The sequence below is a fragment of the Trachurus trachurus genome, assembly GCF_905171665.1.
Source record: "Trachurus trachurus genome assembly, chromosome: 13".
Classification (NCBI taxonomy): Eukaryota; Metazoa; Chordata; class Actinopteri; order Carangiformes; family Carangidae; genus Trachurus; species Trachurus trachurus.
This window is the reverse complement of record NC_139892.1, coordinates 32,874,818-32,895,601: the sequence shown is the minus strand read 5'-3', so window position 1 is coordinate 32,895,601 and position 20,784 is coordinate 32,874,818. Positions and strand designations below refer to the sequence as shown.

The 20,784-nt window shown below is 43.7% G+C and overlaps 2 protein-coding genes across 3 annotated transcripts in view; one reads left to right on the top strand and one right to left on the bottom strand.

Annotated features, from left to right (window-relative positions):
* The window catches only part of relb (v-rel avian reticuloendotheliosis viral oncogene homolog B), a 180,923-nt gene that overhangs the window by 116,975 nt on the left and 43,164 nt on the right, over positions 1–20,784 (bottom strand). The window contains exon 12 of one of the 2 annotated variants that reach the window (XR_014595885.1): positions 14,825–14,880. The exons of the other annotated variant lie outside the window; for it this stretch is intronic. The gene's annotated coding sequence lies outside the window, so the exon portion shown is untranslated. Of the gene's footprint in view, positions 1–14,824; positions 14,881–20,784 lie in introns of those variants that run through there. 2 annotated transcript variants of the gene reach the window in all.
* The window catches only part of ppp1r37 (protein phosphatase 1, regulatory subunit 37), a 40,615-nt gene that overhangs the window by 16,741 nt on the left and 3,090 nt on the right, over positions 1–20,784 (top strand). Inside the window, exons 2-12 of the mRNA XM_083985427.1 lie at positions 858–955; positions 6,789–6,834; positions 6,945–7,045; positions 11,425–11,544; positions 13,562–13,712; positions 13,914–14,069; positions 15,808–15,920; positions 17,281–17,422; positions 17,516–17,682; positions 17,986–19,729; positions 19,855–19,940. Of these exons, the coding sequence (XP_083841553.1) occupies positions 858–955; positions 6,789–6,834; positions 6,945–7,045; positions 11,425–11,544; positions 13,562–13,712; positions 13,914–14,069; positions 15,808–15,920; positions 17,281–17,422; positions 17,516–17,682; positions 17,986–19,729; positions 19,855–19,931 (2,915 nt within the window). The 3' untranslated portion in view covers positions 19,932–19,940. The remainder of the gene's footprint in view (positions 1–857; positions 956–6,788; positions 6,835–6,944; positions 7,046–11,424; positions 11,545–13,561; positions 13,713–13,913; positions 14,070–15,807; positions 15,921–17,280; positions 17,423–17,515; positions 17,683–17,985; positions 19,730–19,854; positions 19,941–20,784) is intronic.

Below are 20,784 nucleotides of genomic sequence, written 5' to 3'. Positions count from 1 at the left end.
CTGAGTGCCTCACTTCATCTCTCAGCAGCGTCTCTCTCAGCCAGAACAGTGGGTTTGAATGTTGCCTAGTCACCTGACTGGAGTTAGCCCCTGCAACAGTCTGGGATGGCAGCAGCGGCTGACCCGCGCACACACACTGAGAACAATACCTCCTTTTTGCTGATTTAAGTAGGGGAGCCCTTAAAGGGGTTACGATTTCTGATCCTCTCTGTCAGGAGAGTGCTCCCCAAGGCGGACACACAAGGTTGTACAAAAAGGAAACTTGTTTTCCAAGTGTTCCAGCCCCTAGACTTCATTATTTTGATAATTTACTGAGCTGAACTGTAGGATCATCGGCATCAGGGCATAATTCAGCCAGGGTTGAGAGGTTTTGCTCTGTAAAACCCAGACCACCTCAGATGTTTTGTCTCTTTTGCTTTGCAAATGGCGGCTGTCAGAACCGCTGTTGTGCTTTGATGCACCAGTGTCAGTGGCACCACGGCTTCATAAGCAAGTGACCTGCAAGTGAACTGCACAGCCCACAGAATAAATAGGCATCAGTTTACCTACTGATAGATCAGCCTTTTGTATGAACTTGAGGCCCATTTTTAAACTGTCCACACCTTTAAAATGATGGTTGTGATCTGCATTTAAACTTTAGCACATAGGATTACTAACTCTAATGTGTGTGTGAGCTTTGTGGTTGGGTTATTTTGAAATAAAGATGGATGTAAATGTATGAACAGAGTGGCAACAATTGTGAGACAGTATTAAAGCAGCAGAAGGATGTGGGTGTGTGTGTTGGTTTACCTCCTAGAGAGGGACAAGAAACAAAGCATTAAAAGCCGTCCTAACCCGTTTGATCTTGTGTTTTACAGCTCAGAATGTGACGGTGGAGGAGATCCTCTCTTCCTACAAACAGGCCTGTCAGAAACTCAACTGTAAACCTATACCCAAAGTGCTCAAACAGATACAGGTAAGGCCCAACCTTACACACACCTAACACAGCCAGCCCGATGTTGCAGACATCCTTGCAGCCACCTCTCGTTGAGAGAGAGAGAGAGTTGAAAACCATCACCTCGGCCATCTCAAAAGATTTTTTTCCCTCCTTTTGCTCTTCAGTTAGATGCGCCTGGTCGCCCTTTACTGCAGACCTTGTCATTACATGAAGCTGCTCACAGCTGCTTTCTGAAGGCTTAGGGTTCATTAGGACACCGCAGATACACTATCCCAGGAAAACAAGTGCAGCCAGAGGGAAATGATTCCTGACCAGATTACTCCCTAAAATCATTTGCTCTTTCACCTAGATCAGACTAGATATTTTGAATGGGGACAAATGGTTAACAGAATAATCATTTTTAGCAGTATTTATCAAAATTACATTACTTGACAGGTTGCACTTCCCATAATCTAAGTATTTGATGATTTTTTAGTCCTATGTGTTGGTGTCAAGGGAATTCATGGGCATTTTTCTGCCATTTCATAGACCAGCCGATGGACAATAGATATTGTGAATATTAACGAAAACAATCATCCTCGACATCTAGTATTTATTTGGCCTCAAAGCATCACATGGATACAACATGTATGGCAGCAGACAGCCATCCTGTGGGCCGCTCTGAGCCGGGAGCTGGACCAGCAACAGTTAGGAAGTCCGTGTATAGCTCCACCCAAAAGTGCAACGGTTCCTGTTCGTGAGGTTGGACAAAATACAGTTCCAAGAATTACATCCCAACCCTTTTCTTCTGGCGATGAAAAACACTTCAAAAGCCAGTTAATGTGGTTTGAGGGCAGGAAGAGACACGACGCACCGTTGCATGAAGCAGCAGAGTCTTCCAGTGAAGTTTGGCCTTTTTCAGCGAGGGTGGTTGTGACTCCCAGGCAGACGGGTTGTTTCATGTCTTTCTTTCTTTTTCTTTTTTTTTCCAGCTTTCTCCTGTGGGTTAGCCAGCACAGTCATGTGTCCTATAATCCCTCTGTATAAGCAGTTCTTCAAATCCAGCGAGGGAAGCCTGGGGGCTGTTTGTTTTTATATTTCTGCCAGCCTCGTGCCTTTTGAATGTGAATTGGTGCACATGCCTGATCTGTTTTGCGATTTGTTAACACACTCAAATGTTTCCTTGTGTGTGTAGGTGTTGTTTCTACAAAATGTGGGATGTGTTTGTATCACAGAGAGGGAGAGGGGAGACAAAATATAAATGAACAGCCGGAAAACCAAACTTTCTTTAGCAAACAAAAACTTCTGTCCACTTATCACCAGTGATAATGGATACCTGATGCTGGAGTAAAGAGGCCCATTAGCGTTATCATGAAGTTATCGGTACACATTAAAGCGACATGCTTCTTAATGCGTCAAAACAAATGATGGTGTGAAAAAAAACAAGAGCTCTCTTTTGTGTAGGGACAGACAGACCGGAGCTGTTACTGGAAATTTTAATGCAGGATCTGATAAATCTGATAATTCAAAACTGTGTGTATGCAAACACATGGGTGCGTTTCTCTTTCCTTGTATTGGAGTATGGATGTCCTGTCCCCAAAATGATCACACTCTAGTGATGCCGACAGGACGGAGGAGCTGACTAGTGCACTGCTAGCCTTTGCGGCAGGGACATTAGCACTTCTCCCTTGTTTGTTCTGCCACACGGTCGCCACAGCACACACACACACACACACACACTCATAAAACCCCCTGTTTGGGCCTCTCTGCTGGAGCTGTGCACATTGGTACCTGCAGCCGGTGTTTCTCTGTGTGGGAGTGAGTCTGTCGAAGGAGGGCGAGCCCCAGCTGGAAACACATCTGTGATCCCCACACGCCTGGTCAGCTGATAGAGAGGAGTTCTGTTAATATGTCAGCTACTTGTGGAAATACACATCGCTGTGCTAAGCTCACTCGGTGCTTTGGTCCATCTCCACTGGGAGCTGGCTGACCTGAGATCTGTGGTCATCTCAGAGTTGTCTCACCTTCAACCTCCCTCCCTTCGCTCCCTCATCTTTTTCTCTCTTTTTTTTTTTGATGCTATAACTCATGGTTGCTCACGTCTGGCCTGGCTCCATCCCTCACTTTTCCACTGGAGTCTTTTGGTCCACTACATCCCCCTCTCATTTCTGCTTAGTCATCCTTGCAGTAACCAGCCAAATAAACAAGCCAGTCAGACCAACGGGCTGGCCAGTGAGAGGGGAGTTAGCAAGAGGATCTCAACCAATTTTTTTCCCTCCCTCTTTCACTCTAAATGCTTTCTTTATTAAGTTGAACTGCGCTGCACGCATGGAGGCCTGCCAGGGGCCCTACAGATTATGTACATTTCTGGCCATTTGTTTGTGTGTCTGTGTGTTTATAAGGGTCGCTATTTAGCAGCTTCATGGTGAATGTCTGCACTGCAGCAACTCCCATAAGGGTCTTAAAACCTGGACACTTGGTAGCCTTGTGTCACATTGCTGCTGTAGCTTCCCCAGGGACAAGTGGTTTCCCTATTATGCAATGTCTTGCATGCAACTAGGGTACGAGTGTGAATATGTAGAAGCATGCTTGTCTTAAACGCTGCTGGTCGACCTCATTCTACTGGGAATGTAGAAGCAGAAAAAATAGTATGGCTTCTTATATATTTCTAGACAGAAATGTCATTGCAGTTCCTTTTCACCAAATTTGGAAGACTCGACTGATTTCCACCCTCTGCATCATAATCCCCTCACGTCCTTTTAGTTTTTTATAGAGGTGATTTCCACAAAGTCTGGAAATGTCATGTCACTCAGCCATTTATAGATGTTTCTGTTCAGATTGTAATATTACTAATGAAGTGCGCACTACATCCTGAAGTAATCCTTCACATTTCCTGACCGGGCGCACTGCACACCATATAAAGTAGTCGGCTTATAGTGATATGATTTGAAGTGTTTTCTTATCTCCGTACAGCCATTTGTCAAACTTTCTGTTCAGCCAGGCATCAGTAGTAGGCGGGTCGCTTTGTCGCCCGGGAGCCAGCAGGCTGAGGCCATTCTTCTCTCACTCTCACTCCTCTGTCTGAGAGGTGTTTGACATTTTCTCCCTGGTTCATATCTGCAGTAGAGACACCATGAACTCACTTTCAGTCATTATGAATTTAACTCTGTGGCAACAAAAAAATGTGACACCAGCCTTCAGAAAACTCCTGCAGGGCGCACTGGGCGAACAAAACACTTCTGCCTGTCAGAACGAACTTCGCTATTCGGACAGAATTCAAATTATTTAAAAAATGAGAACATAATAGTAAGCTGGTATACAATAGGTTTATATAATGAGCTATAAAAAAATAAAAATAAAATAAAACATAAAAAATTGGAAAATTATTTGAATATTTAAAGCAGAAGTAAGCGATCCGGTCGTTTTGGCTAATGCTGCGTTCCAGGCAGGCGTTTGAAATCGTAAATTACAGCTTCAAGTCACAACTTACGACTTTTGTAGCGTTCCAGGCAACCCACTCGTGTTTTTCCGACCTGTTTTACCGGTGAAAGTCACTATAACGGCCAGTCGTAACTTCCGACCCGTGAACTCGTACCAGATCGAACTGGTACGACTTCACAGGTCGGAAAAACACGAGTTACGAGTTGCCTTGAACGCACCATAACAGTCCTCGTCCCTACGTCACCACATTCACGGCGTCCCTTGGCTGCACACACAGCCCTGCATGCCGTTCTCTCTCCTCATTGGATAAAAACTGTAGGATACAAGAAATGTTTTCTCCTCGGCTCAGAGCAGAGCAGAGTGACTGACAGACCCGTGTTTCGGTCCAAACACTCTATGTAAGTGATTGCTGTCGGAAGATATAACTATTTAAGACTTATATTAACACAAATATATCACTTACTTCTGCTTTAATGTAAGAAGCGTTAGAAATTTGAATCTGATTTTGGGGGAAGATTGACAGCCCTACTGTGAACATAACACACAACATTAAGGCTACAAACAACCCATAATGCCACACTCTCTGTAAAAGAGAGGGGGGAAAACATGAAAGAATAGCTACACTTGTGCTAGTCTCAACATCCAAAGCACCAGAGGTTTCGATTTTCTATGTAAAACAACCAGTGAATATCATTTTTACGGGTTCACTGAAAAACACTGTTGCAAAACAGAAGAAACTTTCTTACAGTAAAATCTCAAACCAACACATCCTGGCTGTTCTACCTCCACTTTCATGTTTTGTTTTTTGTTTTTTTTTGTCTTGTTTTACACATCCGGTCTACTTTGTCTGTCTGTATGGTGCATCTCATGCGTGCTTTGAGCATCAAATTGTGGTGTGATGTTGCCTCCAACGTGTGTTGTGCTCACACAGCACAAAGAGCTCACAGCTGTCCCATTTAGACCGGATATCTTCTGAAGGACTGATTTTGAACATGGATTTGGGTTTGCAGCCATTCGCTTGCTGTTTTCTTAAATGTACAAATGTATGATTTATAGTACATGTAACATGTTGGAACAGCATAGTAACCCCCCTCCCACACACACACACACACACACTCCACCCCACTCATGAGGTTCACTGTGCGTCATGGGCTATTTTGGGCTGTGGCACCTCTGTCTGAGACGTTTTTACACCAATACAGTCATTCTCACTGACAGGTGCCTGAGATAATTGTAGGTGAAGATTGACTTGCTGTTAAATTGCCCCAAATGTGTGTGTAGTAGTGTGTACATGTGCTTGTGTTTGCACAGTCGACACATCCAAAGAGAGAAAATCCAGTTTCTAGATTAAACTATGTGCTACAAACATGCTGAGAAAAGACTGTTTCAGTTTCACAATGATCTTTATAACTCCTGTGGTATGTTATTTAGTCTGCTAGTGTTTACTGCTGTGTTAGGAGTACGGCTTTTAAGTGTGGCAATATGGTTTGTGTGTGTCAAATGTGTTTGGGACATGTTGAGTCATGTCCAACTAAACCGGAATCTGTATGTTCAGCCCCACACAGAGGAACGGTGGCAGGAGGGCAGAGGTTATGGAGTTCATCCTGAATGGGTCAGGCAGCCAACTAGAGAGAGGGATTTGCTGCTACATAGTTTTGAAGGCAGATCTGTGTAGGTTTTTTTATGTTTGTGTGGGTGGTTGGTGTTTTACCAGGGCAAGAGGTTAAATAACTTTCCACCTTTTCATCGGTCCCCCTGTTGTGTCGGACTGCATCACAGAACAGATGCCACGGTCAAGTTTAACACTCAGACTGACAGCAGTTCATCTGTGGGTTTCAAAAAAAAAAAAACAATGGTTTAAGCCGAGTTTCCATTTGCCTGTTTTTATGTCTTGTCCAGCTGTGAACATGTGAATACTGTAGATATCAGAACAGTATCAGTCATATCAGAGCTATGCCAACTACTGATGCAAACTCAATATTTCCCACTGTTCTGCTTCGTATTAAGATTTTTCCACCAACAACAAACCAGGGGGAGCCATGTTTTATGAAGCAACCATAGGGATTGCAATGGATTTCTTGCCAAGTTATCGGAGAATCATTGCCACACACTGCCCCATACTGAGCAAACAGCATCAGGGACGGCTGATTCCTGCTTCTCTAACTAATGGAGTCGCTCAGTATTCACATTCAGTAACTTTCCAAAATTTACCAATACAAAAAAAAAGCACAGTTATGTAGTGGAAATGCATCAGGAGTGTGTCCTGCAGATGCCTTCAGTAAAAGTTTATCTTGGTTTACACAAGATGTGTATTTTGTCTGCAGAACTGATTTATCAAATCCCCCTCCTGTGTTATGTGAAAAGCAACGTTTCCTTCCACGGGGGAAATACACCAAGCTTTTACTGACTCTGCTTCTTTTTGTTTCTGTAGGAACTGAAAGACCTGACGCAGCGAAACGAATGCTTAGATCTCAAAGGTAAGCTCTGAAACAAACGCCGCGACAACCTCATCTTTGTGTTGTATCACACAAGACGCCATGTTCTGCTACAAGACGACGGCCCATTGACACCATGTGTATGTTTTTAGGTGAGAAGCTAGACTACAAAGCATGCGAGTCTCTGGAGGAGATTTTGAAGAGGGTCCAGTTTAAAGTGATAGACCTGGAGCAGACCAACCTGGATGAAGATGTAAGATGTTTCTGTCTTTCTCCTTCCCTTCATGTCTCTTTGTGCAGCATACACACATTTACTGTATATATTCTTCATCCCTGCCTGTCTGTTTCTCCCACCGCTTCCCCACACTGATCCTCTTTTTCGGTCTTGCTGCAGCAGCAGGATGTGGAGTGTTTGCAATGGGTTTTCTGATTACTCCAGATGTCTACTTGTGTAAACACCATTAGAGACTTTTGGGCTGTAGACATGCGAGGCGTAGAGACAGTGCTGCTGTGTGCAGTAAAGGGACACACAGGCCCTCACCACTTCCTGTCCCGCAGAGCCCCAGATAGACTACAGAGTGCTGTATCGCACACAGACACGAGGCCTGCTCTTCTGGCCGCAGCCACACAGGACACGTTCCTTTAGGGGAAGTCGAGGCGCGTTAATGACGGTTCGTCATTATTCTATACCTGTCTGGGAAAACCAGTCGGTTCGTTCACCCTTTAACCGCAGAATTAAATTAAACCCCGGTCTCCTGTGGTTTTCCAACACACATGTAGATGCTCTGATAATTGTGGTCCTGTCTTCAGAGACACTTGTGGACAGCTGTTAGGTTACTTCCAGACTGTCAGTCAAGTGTGCAGTTTCAGTTTTGTTTTCCACAAGCGGGAATGAATTGAACGTACTCTGTGGATTTTTTTTTTTACAATTTGCCTTGCTATAAAGCAATAGAGTCATCACATTTTGTTTGTATCGTGTGCTACCACATGCGATCACTAACAGGTGACATAGAGACACACACACTGCTGATTTAATGACCTTATGTGTCCTTCCCTTTTTACATTTGTCTCTTACTTTCTGGATGCTATTGAAAAGTTTTAGCCTTGGACATTTCATTTATGTCCTGACAACACACACATACACTACAGATATCTGAATTAAATAGACATCAAACCCACAAACTCCTGGGAGCTAATAAAACAGAAAATTAGTGCCTGTGCCATAATTACCAGCGATTCATTTTTGGTCATATGATTTATTAGCAGGCAGTAATAGAATGAAAAGCACTAGTGCAGAGCACAAAAGACTGAATAAGTGGCCCCAAGATGCATCTTGTCCCTGTGTTTGTGAGGTTTTCCTTTTGTTTACTCTGAGTTTCTCTTTGTTTCTAATTCAATACAAACCTCATCTCCTTTAGTCAGTTCATCAAGACAAACAGCATGTTTCCTGCCACAGACTCACTGCAGGAGAAGAGGGCATGAGATGATGTGGCTTGTAATGAAGAGTGTCTGTCAAACACCAAACAGTGAAAAGAGAAAACATGATGGAAATACAACATAATTTGCTTGTTTGATATATGAATGAATCTCTCTTAAGTGCTCCACACTGTAGTTAATTAGCAATCTGTGTAACCATTAGATTTCCAGTGCCTAAGCCAAGTGTAACAACAACCGACTGACTGTCCTTTTTATATATTCTTTTCCCCATCATTCTGGGTATATGTTGCACACATTAGTGGACAGAAATGCAGCTAGCACCTGTTTTTCTTATACCTACACAAAGCAAAATCCCAGCAGTTACATTCATGGACTGTAAATGTACATGGACTTTATTTTTAAACAGATCTGTGTTTCATGAAATACACACACAGTTATACACCAATCAGGATCATGACATAATGACCACTGACAGGTGAAGTAAATAACACATCATCGCGGCACCTGTTAGTGGGTGGGATATATTAGGCAGCAAGTGAACATTTTGTCCTCAAAGATGATGTGTTGTTAGAAGCAGGAAAAATGGACAAGTGTAAGAATTTGATCCAGTTTGACAAAGCACTGAACTGTGATGCTAGACAACTGGGTCAGAGCATCTGAAAACCTGCAGCTCTCGTGGGGTGTTACTGGTCTGCAGTGGTCAGGATCTATCAAAAGGTGTCCAAGGAAGGAACAGTGGTGAACCGGCCACAGGGTCATAGGTCAAGGCCGAGGCTCATTGATACACATGGAGGAGAGAAGGCCGGCATGTGTGGTCCCACCCAACAACAGACCAGCTACTGTTGCTCAAACTGCTGAAGAAGTTCATGCTGGTTCTGATGTACAGCTGTCACAATACACAGTGCATCACAGTTTGTTGTGTACTTGGCAGCAAAAGGGACCAACACATTATTAGGCAGGTGATCATGATGTATAAACACATGCACCAAGGCCTCACATAATCCAAACAAATGCAGAGAGTCAGTGACATATGCACTTTTTCACCCAACGTGGAGCCCTGCCCTGCCCCGGAAATGGTGAATGAACTGTCTGAAATGAGTCAGAGACTGAATCACCAAGGAGCAGCATCTCAGTGTGAGACAAGCCTCCCCTCAGGCTCAGATAAAATGAGACGCTGAAAGGGGAAAATATTGAGGAAGTGTTGCTGGTCGTGGAGAGAATAGAGGAAGGCGGGATCGAGGATTGAGAACCAAATGGGGATGTGAGGGGACGGGTTTGACGTCTTTGAAGCAAGTGAGATTTTTAGAGTAGATGGTTTGATTTGGAAGAGCTCCATCTCTGCAGAGTGGCGTCTTGTTGGGAATTATATGTTAAGTTCAAAGAAGAAAAAACTGTTTTGGAGAGATAGAGGAGCGTGAGGGAGAGCAGGCATGCAGAGCTCTACTAATGCAGGCTGGCTTTTATTGGGCTGGATGTGACTCATCATCATCTTCCCCCACCCTGTAGACAAACATACTTGTGTATTCTGAGAAACGTCTCCCAGTATGCGCTCACAAAGGGGAAAAGGGCATACGTAGGATGTTTTGGAGCGGCCTGCCTGGTTTTGTTTCAGTTCGCTGGCCTCAGTAGAAGATAAACTCATACACCTATACTCCCCTTTTAATCTGCACCCCCTCTGAAACCAAGAGCACAGGAGCCCGTCCTTCAGTCTGCAGACCAGAAACACAGAAACCATCTAACACCTCTCTGATAAGATACTGGTCCGTCTGTTACTAATTACAATATACAAATATTTGTTATCATATGACATTAGATGGAAAAATACAGAAAAGCACCATTCTTTACTCTCTTGTCACAAACAGCTTCACAGAGTCGGTGTATGAGTAATAGATGAAGTGATGGAGCCCACAGCACCACCAAAACCAAAATGAAATTAAAACTCTGATCACATGAGTGCACCTCGAACCATGTCTGTTCCTGATAAATGACAGTCATCGCATTACCTCCAGAAATGACTGGCTGATTAAAGAGTTTACCAGTTACTCAACATGAAATTAATCAATTTCAGCCAGTGGGGGTAGCGCCTAAATACATTTACCGTCATTTTAGCCTGATTTATACTTCTGCTCCACTATATTTCAGAGGGAAATACATATTACTTTTTATATTAACTATTTTTTATTAAAAACAAACATGTGATAAACTTGTTATGCTATGTAAATTAAATTAAACCGGTCCTTCCTGAAATCCTAAAGCCCTGACTTGTTAGCAGTTTCACCACAGGAAGATTTCCAATCTAAACCTCTCAAATGACTTAATTCAAAGAAGCTTAAAGAGGTGAAATTATCCATAATTTCTCAAAAAGCAAAACTCTCTTAAATATCATTAAGTTTTCTTTCAACACTTCAATTCTTCTTTGTACCACATTAATCATCTATTTGCACTATTTTAACTTTGATGTAGCCCTGTATTTGGGATCAAACTAGCCTCCACTGAACTAGCAGCAAGGTTTTTACTGACAAATCAATGAATGTCTATGCATCCATTATGTAATATGTAATAATATGTCAGTCAAGGTACATGTTTTACACTTACGGGACATTTTGTTTTCACTTTAACACGATCTCTATACAGGCGTCTCTCAATATATCAGAATATCATGGAAAAGTTCATGTATTTCAGTCGTTCAATTCAAATACACACACTGGAATATTTCACGTCTTATTTCTTAGATTCACTATTATGACCTAATGGTGTCGCACTCTAATCAGCTAATTGACTCCAAAACACAAATGCAAATGTTTCCTGAGCCTGGGTCGGTAGCTCCACTGTCATGGTGACGAGCGCTGACCTCCATCATGCTCTGATGAATTGAGATGAGCCTGTTCTGTCCGTAAGACTGCAGCTGTTTTTCTGTTCATTTTCACGTGTCCACTGCTCTGAAACCAGCTGAATCGGAGCCCAGATAGGTCCCTCTTTACCCCCACCTAAGGTCCTTGGCGGGACTCACCTACCCTGAGGGACTGTTGCCATGGGAACCGCTGTTGCTCTAGACTGTATCTTGTAACGTCTCTCTTTCATGGTTTTGACACTGTGACCAACTGTGAGATTTGTTTAAAGTGTTTGATTTCAAGGTGAAATGAGACAGTATTTGATATATTTCTCTTTTTTTCTCTCTCTCTTTTTTCCTTTCAGGGTGCATCAGCTCTGTTTGACATGATAGAGTATTACGAGTCAGCCACACATCTCAACATCTCCTTCAACAAGCACATTGGCACTCGAGGATGGCAGGCTGCAGCGCACATGATGAGGAAGGTGAGGGCTCATGGGTGAAACGCATCTGCAGGGGAAACAGACAGGGTGGGAATAGGAAAGGATTTGATTTGATTATTTATTAATCTAGAGAAAAATACGGAGGTGTCCAAGGAGGAACAACGTGTTACAGTATCAACCCTTTGTTCTAAAACGATAGCCATAAAGCAAATATCTACTCGAATGCAACAAAAACAGATTTACATAGAACATGGCATTTCATTAGTTCTATATTTTTTTACAGAGAACACATACAAAGACAATGACGTGCCAGTCTTATCCTGCTGAGTAAAGTGCATAGGAATAAGATTAATGATTTTAAAAGCATTTTAAAGTGAACAAACAAATAGATGGAAAATTTATTCTAATGGATAAAAAAAACTCAATCACTAATAACCTCAACAATAATAGGATGATAGAAGACATAAGTTGGCAACAAGAGTGACTCCAGTCGCAGCATATTTAATGAAATATCAGGCAGCGCTCTGGTGTCAGGTTTTGATGGATACTGTAGTAAAAGTAAGAGTCATGTTTTAGGGACTAAGAGTGTTTGTTTTCCAACTGTGTGCAACATATCTCAATTTATGTGTCTGGAAAAGTAGGTGTTTGATCTCAGATGCTACTGACTTTAAACTAATGTCAATGTATTTGTTGCTTTGTACTCAGGGGAAAGAGCAGCCTCTCCACTGTCCTGTATCACTGGCTGGGTTTGTGTCGTGCAGCGCTGCTGTTTTCTGTCAGCACTCAGACAAAAGAGTTGGCCTTTGCTTGCGTGCTCTTCCAAAGCCATACTCTTGCCCTTTACGGTGCATTTTGACGTCAGTCATGACTTATTACCGTTAGGAATACAAATGGGTACTCTGGCAAACACATTAATATTTCACCTTTCAAATGGAGTATGTGGGAAACACATGGACACAAACATCTGCTTGTTAGTTTAAGCAGTGGTTTTTTTTTTCTAATCAAACAAAGTTGAGGAATTGTTGATTGTATGTCTGAGTAATAAGAAGGAAAAAAAACACTTAACACAAAGACAGATTTTATATAGATTTTGTGCATCGTTTCATTCTATATAGAAGGTTAAGGTGTGGATAAAAACCTGTCCTAAACCAAAAGTCATAAATCAACCATTAATGAAACATCTGTCAGGTTCATATGTTTGTCAGGTTGTTAGATCGTGAAGCTTGTGGGTAGTTTCTCTGTATTGCATCTTGTCGTGACAGTGCACCACAGGGAACAACACTAATCTGTTTGCCAAACCACAAACTGCTTTGCAGCGTTTATTATTAATATTGTGTCTTAATTATTTGTTCTTTAAGATTCTGTTTATTACTCAACATCCTAGAGGGGAAAACAGATTCTTAATCACAGCCACTGAAGACATGAATACCAGAGTTTTACTTCAGTCACAGCTATGACTGTGTGAGTTTGGTGTCTGTTTACTGATCAGTGTTTATGATGAACGGCATTCCCATATCTATAAGCAGTAGTTGTGTGATAATAGATGAAAAACTGCTTGGAGACACCACACATGTAAAAAGCAGTAGATTGTTTGTGTCATAGCTCGATGATAAAAAGTCATCACATAGTTTTTAGCAAAGCCCAACAGATCTTAACACATTAGTGCTGTGGCAGCTGTGGGTGTTTGAACCTCTCAGATGTGGCCTTGGATTAAACAGATGAACAAAAACAGTTGCGTCACTGCTTTTAACCGGGCTTCATTGTGCATTCACAAGTGAAGTCTTTTGAGGATAATGTTGTATTTATGGAGTCTGATGAAGCTCTTGGCTGTCATCAGTGTACCACAGCAGCTGTAATGGCAGATAATTAGAAGGTACTTGATTAGGATAAAGGAATCCGACTCCCTCAAGATCCACACTCATGGCCATGTGAAGATTCATCGCAGTAATGAGGACTTCTTAGTTAGGATTATGGTTTCAGATATGGGCAAATGCATTTTCTTTATCTGTGCATTACAGAATTAATTGTCTGTGTGTGTGTGTGTGTGTTTTCCCCTCAGACGAGCTCTCTGCAGTATCTCGACGCACGCAACACTCCTCTGCTGGACCACTCGGCTCCCTTTGTAGCACGAGCACTCAGGATCAGCGGCAGCCTGGCAGTCCTCCACCTGGAGAACGCTGGCCTGTCTGGCCGGCCGCTCATGTTACTGGGTAAGATAGGCAAAGTGCCAGGGAGGTGACGGGACAGGATGCACAAGAAGAGGGGGGTTTTTCCTCGTCCCAGCCCCACCGACAGTATATCGAACATGTGAATGTGTTTATCTGTTCCTGACATTTTTGTTTTTCTTCTTTCCACCGTATCTCCCTCTTTTTCTCTCCTTATCTTCATTTCTGTTTTACTCATCCGCTCAGCTACGGCTCTGAAGATGAACATGAACCTGAGGGAGTTGTACCTCGCAGATAACAAGCTCAATGGCCTGCAGGACTCGGCCCAGCTCGGCAACTTGCTCAAATTCAACTACAACATCCAGATCTTGGACCTGCGTAACAACCACATCCTAGACTCTGGTACGCAGCACTGCAGTGGCATCATTGTTATAGAGCTGTAAATGTTTTCTCAAGGTGCAATTGTTTTGTTAAAGGGATAGTTCACCCTAGAATGATATTTCGCTCATTATCTACTCACCCTCATGTTGACTAAGGGCTGGAAGAATTTTCAGAGTCCACCGTCCCTTCTCTGAGTTACAGGGGGTCTTGGCGTAGCAGTGCATTTCAATGCAACGGTTGCAAAAGGACACCAGAGCTCTTCGTAAAAAAACACACACAAAAAAACATCCAAATACCTCCATGATGCTCGTATGTAATGTCCGTCTTGTGCTGAAGCCCCAAATTGCGTAATTGTCCCGAAAAAAATTAAATAAGTCTATATTTTAAGCTTGTTTGTAGCGGAAGCTTCTCGAAGCTCCTCTTCCTGGTCCGTCCAAATCTCGCGTGATTTGCGCCGGCGTCAGTGCGGTTACTGCGAATCACGCGAGATTTGGACGGACCAGGAAGAGGAGCTTCGAGAAGCTTCCGCTACAAACAAGCTTAAAATATAGACTTATTTAATTTTTTTCGGGACAATTACGCAATTTGGGGCTTCAGCACAAGACGGACATTACATACGAGCATCATGGAGGTATTTGGATGTTTTTTTGTGTGTGTTTTTTTACGAAGAGCTCTGGTGTCCCTTTGCAACCGTTGCATTGAAATGCACTGCTACGCCAAGACCCCCTGTAACTCAGAGAAGGGACGGTGGACTCTGAAAATTCTTCCAGCCCTTAGTCAACATGAGGGTGAGTAGATAATGAGCGAAATATCATTCTAGGGTGAACTATCCCTTTAAAGAGATGTGTTTACTGTGCATTCACGTCAATGCCATTTCACAAAGCCAGAAAAGATGAGTTTATTGATTCCTGTGAAGTAATTAGGTCAGAATGTGCCTTTTTCTCAGCTGTAGGACAGAGGTGTTTAGGGCTTTAGGGCTCATCTGTTCAAAATATATTTTGACTGGACAGACAATAGGGCAGCAGTTTTAACCTCCATACCAGTCTTGTTTAGTTTAATGATTTGATTTTAGTTTAGTCAAAACAATGATTGCTATCCACACCACATAACAAACAGAAGATTGTAAAAGTATTACAGCCTGCCTTTTATTGTTGGTTGTTGCATTTTGAAATGAATGATCAAAATGATATAATTTAAGATCTCTTGGGTTTCGTGTTATGTTTCCAGACACTTTCAAATGTCCTTGTGGGTAGGTGTGTGAATCAGAAATCACGATAAAGCTAATAATAATCATATTGTTCCAATCTTTGTGATACAAAGAGTTTTCGCTTTGCCTCCCACTGCTAGATATGTACACACAACAATAAGCTCAAACGCTTGATTTAAACTGCTGTAGTTTTGACTGGTTGATAAAAACACTGAGGGATGATAAGATCAGTACACAACATGTGATGTTCTTGTCATTGTGGGTTTAGAGGTATAGTCTGAACTAAAGCTAAGCTCCAAATGGACAATTACCACAAATAGCCACACTTAAAGTGATTTTTATGTCCCCATTTAACCAAACATCTAGTGTCCCTCCTGCAGACGATCAGTACTCAACTGCTGTTTACACTGAACAAGGAAGTACGGCTCAGAAAATACGTTCTGTGATAGAAAACTAAATAAATAGAAGGCAGTGCAAATCAGCTGCTAGGGCTTTTATTCACATGGCACACGTACTATCTGTGTTGTTTCATATGTCTGTCTGTCCCCACAGGTCTGGCCTATGTGTGTGAAGGACTCAAAGAGCAGAGGAAAGGCCTTGTCACTTTGGTGCTATGGAACAACCAGCTCACACACAATGGCATGGGTTACCTCGCTGCTGCACTGGTACACACACACACACACACACACTATGTGGGACGTCACATCCAGTCTGCATGCACACTTATCAGAGTTTTTGTACATGTGTTTGTGTGTGTGACAGCTGGGACAGGCAGAATTCAATTTTCCCATCATTACCCTATCAGGCAGGAGATGATAATAGAACTGTTGTTTGCTACACCTCCCTTCACCTCACATCTGCTCACATTTAGCTGCTGGTCTACAGCGCACTGTTACATGAGCACATTATAATTGTCACTCTGCACCACCAGGCATTAGTTGTTTCTATTTAGCTGCAGAAATCTGCTACCAGTGGGTGTGTATACATTTTATTTCTTTTATTTATATATATTTTTAATGCTGCTAAGGAGTTTGCTCCAACAAAGTTTCATTGTATTTTTTTTTTTTACAATGACAATAAATCTATCTCTCTATGGAGTAGCATGAATACACACCTGTAGCTGTACCTTGAGGATCCTGTTTAAAACAATTAAGATAAAGACCTTTGTAATTTTATGGAGTTAGTCAGATTAAACATGTTTGCATTTCACTTGAGAAGCCACAACCTGATTTATTGTGTAAACTCAGGAGTGTAGCTGACTGAGACACTGATGTGCTCTGTAAGTCGGTGATGTGACGTCACATTTTCCTGGACCTTTCCACGTTGGCTCCTCGTTAATACACCTGACATTTTCTCGCTCAGTGAACAAATGTGAGCTCAAGTCTTCGTGCCACATCATTTCCCACAATTCAGCTTGGCATGATTTTGCAGCAGCCTGTTATAGATTATCCATTACTTAAGTAACAGGTGGCATTTCTGTTGTTGAGTGATAGCGTCATTATCTCTTGTGCTCTTGTTTCCTTGTGGGATATCAGCACATTGTTTAAGCACCACACTGTTTACTGTTTGCTTTAGACATTGCTGAGTCATTACAGTCTCGGCCTCATTATAGTAAGATGAAAGAAATTCTGCTGCTTTTAATGTTCACATGTTTTGCTTAGTCATGTCGCAATGATATGTATATTAAAAAATATATATAAAAGAATATTTTTAGTTGCCTGAATCATCAAAACACATTGGAGAAGCAGTGAAAAATGAAGCTGCTGGAGAGCAGAATAAATATGAAAAAAAAAGTATTTGACTTTGAAATCAATGAAAAAACACTCATTCAATGATAAATGATAAATAATAAAGAAAGATTTAATTAGTAATATATTTGTTTTTGTGTTTATAAACATCACGAAACCTGTGTGATTTTATTTAACAGTGTGATTTCAACACATGATTTATGATTTAACTGTTCAATAGCAAAACATTTCTCTGTTTGCCGTTCGTTCCATTCTTTTTTTTTATCGTTTCTCTCAGCCATGCACCCAGAGTCTTGAGACCCTGAACCTCGGCAATAACTCGGTGGGTAACGAAGGCATCCACAAGCTGAAAGACGGACTGATTGCCAACCGCTCTGTGCTCAGACTGGGCCTCGCCTCCACCAAACTGTCCTGCGAAGGTGGGAACTGGAGCCTGTTTTCCCTCTAAGTTCAGTTTTTTTTGCCATTTTGCCTTTTATGACTCCCGTTTCTTTCCGTCGTCTGTGCTGCAGGAGCCGTTGCTGTGGCCGAATTCATCGCTGAGAGCCCCAGACTGCTCCGCCTGGACCTTCGAGAGAATGAGATCAAAACAGGCGGACTGATGGCGCTGTCGCTCGCCCTGAAAGTCAACACCTCTCTGCTGCGCCTCGATCTCGACCGGGAGCCCAAGAAAGAAACTGTGAGCACAGGGACAAGGCATGGGGACGGGGATAGACGAGAGCAGAGCTACAGGGCCAGATGTAGTATAAACAGATAAGACGGACTAGGTGTGGCTTTTACTGAATGATTAGGCTCAGGCTACGTAGTGTGAACAAACCAACACTGTTACCTCAGGGTAAAATGTATGTCAAACATTGACACTGACTGAAGGAAGGTACTGAGTCAAATGAGACTGTAGGAGTGACTCTGATTTAGTCGTGTTTAGTTTGACATCCTCTAGTTGTTTTTATTACATGTTTGAGCCATATTTTCTGTCTCACAGGTGAAGAGCTTCATTGAGACCCAGAAAGCCCTGCTCTCCGAGATCCAGAACGGCTGCAAGAGGAACTTCATCCTGGCCAAAGAGAAGGAGGAGACCGAGCAGAAGATGAGGCAGTCGGCCTCCATGGCTGAAATCGCCACAGAGGACGGGACCAGAGAACAGGAGGAGGAGGAAGCAGCCTCAGAGAAGAGCAGCGAGGGAGGGGGGAAAGAGGGAGGAGGAGGAGAAGAAGAGGAAGGGGGAGGAGAAAAAACAGGAAATGAAGGACCGAGAAGCAGCCAGGCAGGAGGAGCGAGCCCCGACACGAAGGTCGCTCAAGTGATCCTGGAGTCAGACTCGGACACCGAGGACGAAGAGGACCAGGAGGTGGTGACGAAGTCCACCACCTCCAACTCCTTCGCTCACTCAAACCAGACCGCTCCTCCGACCCGGACGGGGGCCGCTGCACCGCCCCCCCTCAGTGCCTCATGCGCGCCGCCATCCCCGTCTGCTTCGCCCGCCGGAGGACAGAGCGTCATTTCCGGCATCACCGTCACGGAGTCCGCGGCTCCTCCCGGCACCCCTCCGTCTCCCGGTCGCTGCATATCCGTCTCCAGCCCGGGGAGGGGGCATAAGATCTTCATGGTGACCCGGGTGGAGAGCCCCCCCGAGCAGCAGCAGCTACTGCTCCCGCTCCCCATAAGTGCACCAGCAGCTCCCAGCCAAACTAGAGAGGTTTCAAAGAAGCCTGTAGACACAAACACGCAGCCCCCGCCCGCACCCACACAAAGCACACGGCCGACACAGGAGGAGGCCGAGGAGCGCTCGCCTGCTCGGTCCACAGACTGTAAACCGACAGAGCAGAGTCCGGTAGCACACTCAGAATCTGCGCTAAACCACACACAGACCCACACACTAGAGACGCAGCGTCAACCCAGAGAGGACGTAACAGCTTGTACCTTAGACCCAGAAGCGACAGATCCAAATCTACAAGCACCAGCCCTGCCTTCGGAGCCCTCACCGGTGCAGGCCGCAGCTTCACCGCTCGCTGTGGAGGTGACGGAGAGCGCCGACAGCCCCCAACCTGAGCCTGCTTGTGCAGAAGGAGAGGAGGAAGAGGAAGAGCCTGCAGAAGATAAGAGGGAGGTGATGTCCCCTGATAGCAAAGACGAAGAGTGTAAACCGAGTCAAACCCAGAACAGTAACTCTGCAGTAAACATGCAACAGGAACAGTTAACATCTGCAGCTGAGCAGCTACAGAACGAGCTCACATCTGCATCAGAGGGGACACAGTCGGCGAATCCAGCGGAGGAGGAAGAAGACGGAGAGAAGGCACTTCGTCACGAAGAGGAGGAGCAGGAGGCACCAGCAGCCAGCTCGTCGGAAATCAAAGAGTCCAGTTTAACAGAGACAGAAGACAACCTGCCAAATAAAGAGCAACCAAAAGAGGAGCAGCGAAAAGACGCAGATGAAGAGAGCGCAGAGCCTGTCCTCTCTGTCCAGACCGATCAGCAGGAACAGTCTGTCGTTCAGAGCGGAGCACAGGAGACGAGTCCTCAAGCGGACGAAGCCACGACCGGCTCCGTCTCACCAGCCGACGTAGAGGACTCGCCCGACGAGAGCTCCGCAGACGAGGTGGAGTTCGCCGAGGCCCTGGAGGGCGAAGTGGTCGGTTCGGCGCTGCCCAACGGCCTGAAGCCCGAGTTCTCCCTCCACCTTCTAGATGCTGAAAGCCCCAAACCCAGCAGCTGTGTGATGGAGCACGGTGCGTCCCTGTAACCACTGATCTTTGCTTCCGTGGTGTATTACTTTTTCTTTTTCTTTTTCTTTTTCTTTTTGACAGAAATAAAGGGTGAAAATGATGGTGTGTGTTGTGTGTCACCCATGTAGTGAGTGTCAGCTGTGGACAGGACCTAGAGGAGCTGCTGCTTGAAGCCAGTTTGGACACAGGGAGAGATGCACCATGAGGTTGTGAGGTAAACAGAATCCACCATCACACTGTCAACCCACTCACTGTGACTTAAAGTCTTCAACTTGGAAAATGTACTGATCTGAATACAAAGTAACTTCAAATAAAACATTTCAACAGCACAAATATAATTTGTAACTGCTGTTCTTAAACAATTTATGATGACAATTTTATGACTCATTTAAACTGCTTTTGTGCCCCAGGCTGTGCTGTTATCCTAGTACATCCCTGATATTTTCTAATGTAACTTGAATCACTACAATGAGTCCAGAGCGAGAGAAAAAAAACCTCAAACTCTGCGATCTTCAGTGCAGTTTACAGACAAACTTTGGGCTCTATTTAAACAATCCAAAGCACATGGTCTGAAGTGTGTCCCTGTCCTTGTCTGTCCGACAGGCTCTGACAGAATCAGGTTTAAAGAGGTTGGACGTAATCTCTTAATTATTCATGGGAGTGTTTTGGGGCGTCACATCCGATTAAAACAGCACAAATCATCACAGTGACATCTCGTGTTCTTGTTGAATCACAGGAGCATGTGTATGTATTGCTGTTATAATGATAGCAGGATAGCAGTACACCCACAATACACCTGATGACACGTCGTTTTAAGACCCACACGCTAATGGAGTGCAAACATTTTTGCTATTTATACAACGTGGGTGCTGGATGGGAAAATGACTGCTGCGTTAACCCAGGTGTCATTGCTAGTTTCATGTTTAACCTCTTAAAGGGATAGTTCAACATTTGGGCAAATTGGCCCATTGCTATAATCCCTATTAGTCATAGCAGTAGGTTTGTTACCTTTAATTGTCGGTGCAAGCTATTTTTAGAACGGCGGAGCAGAGCCGCGA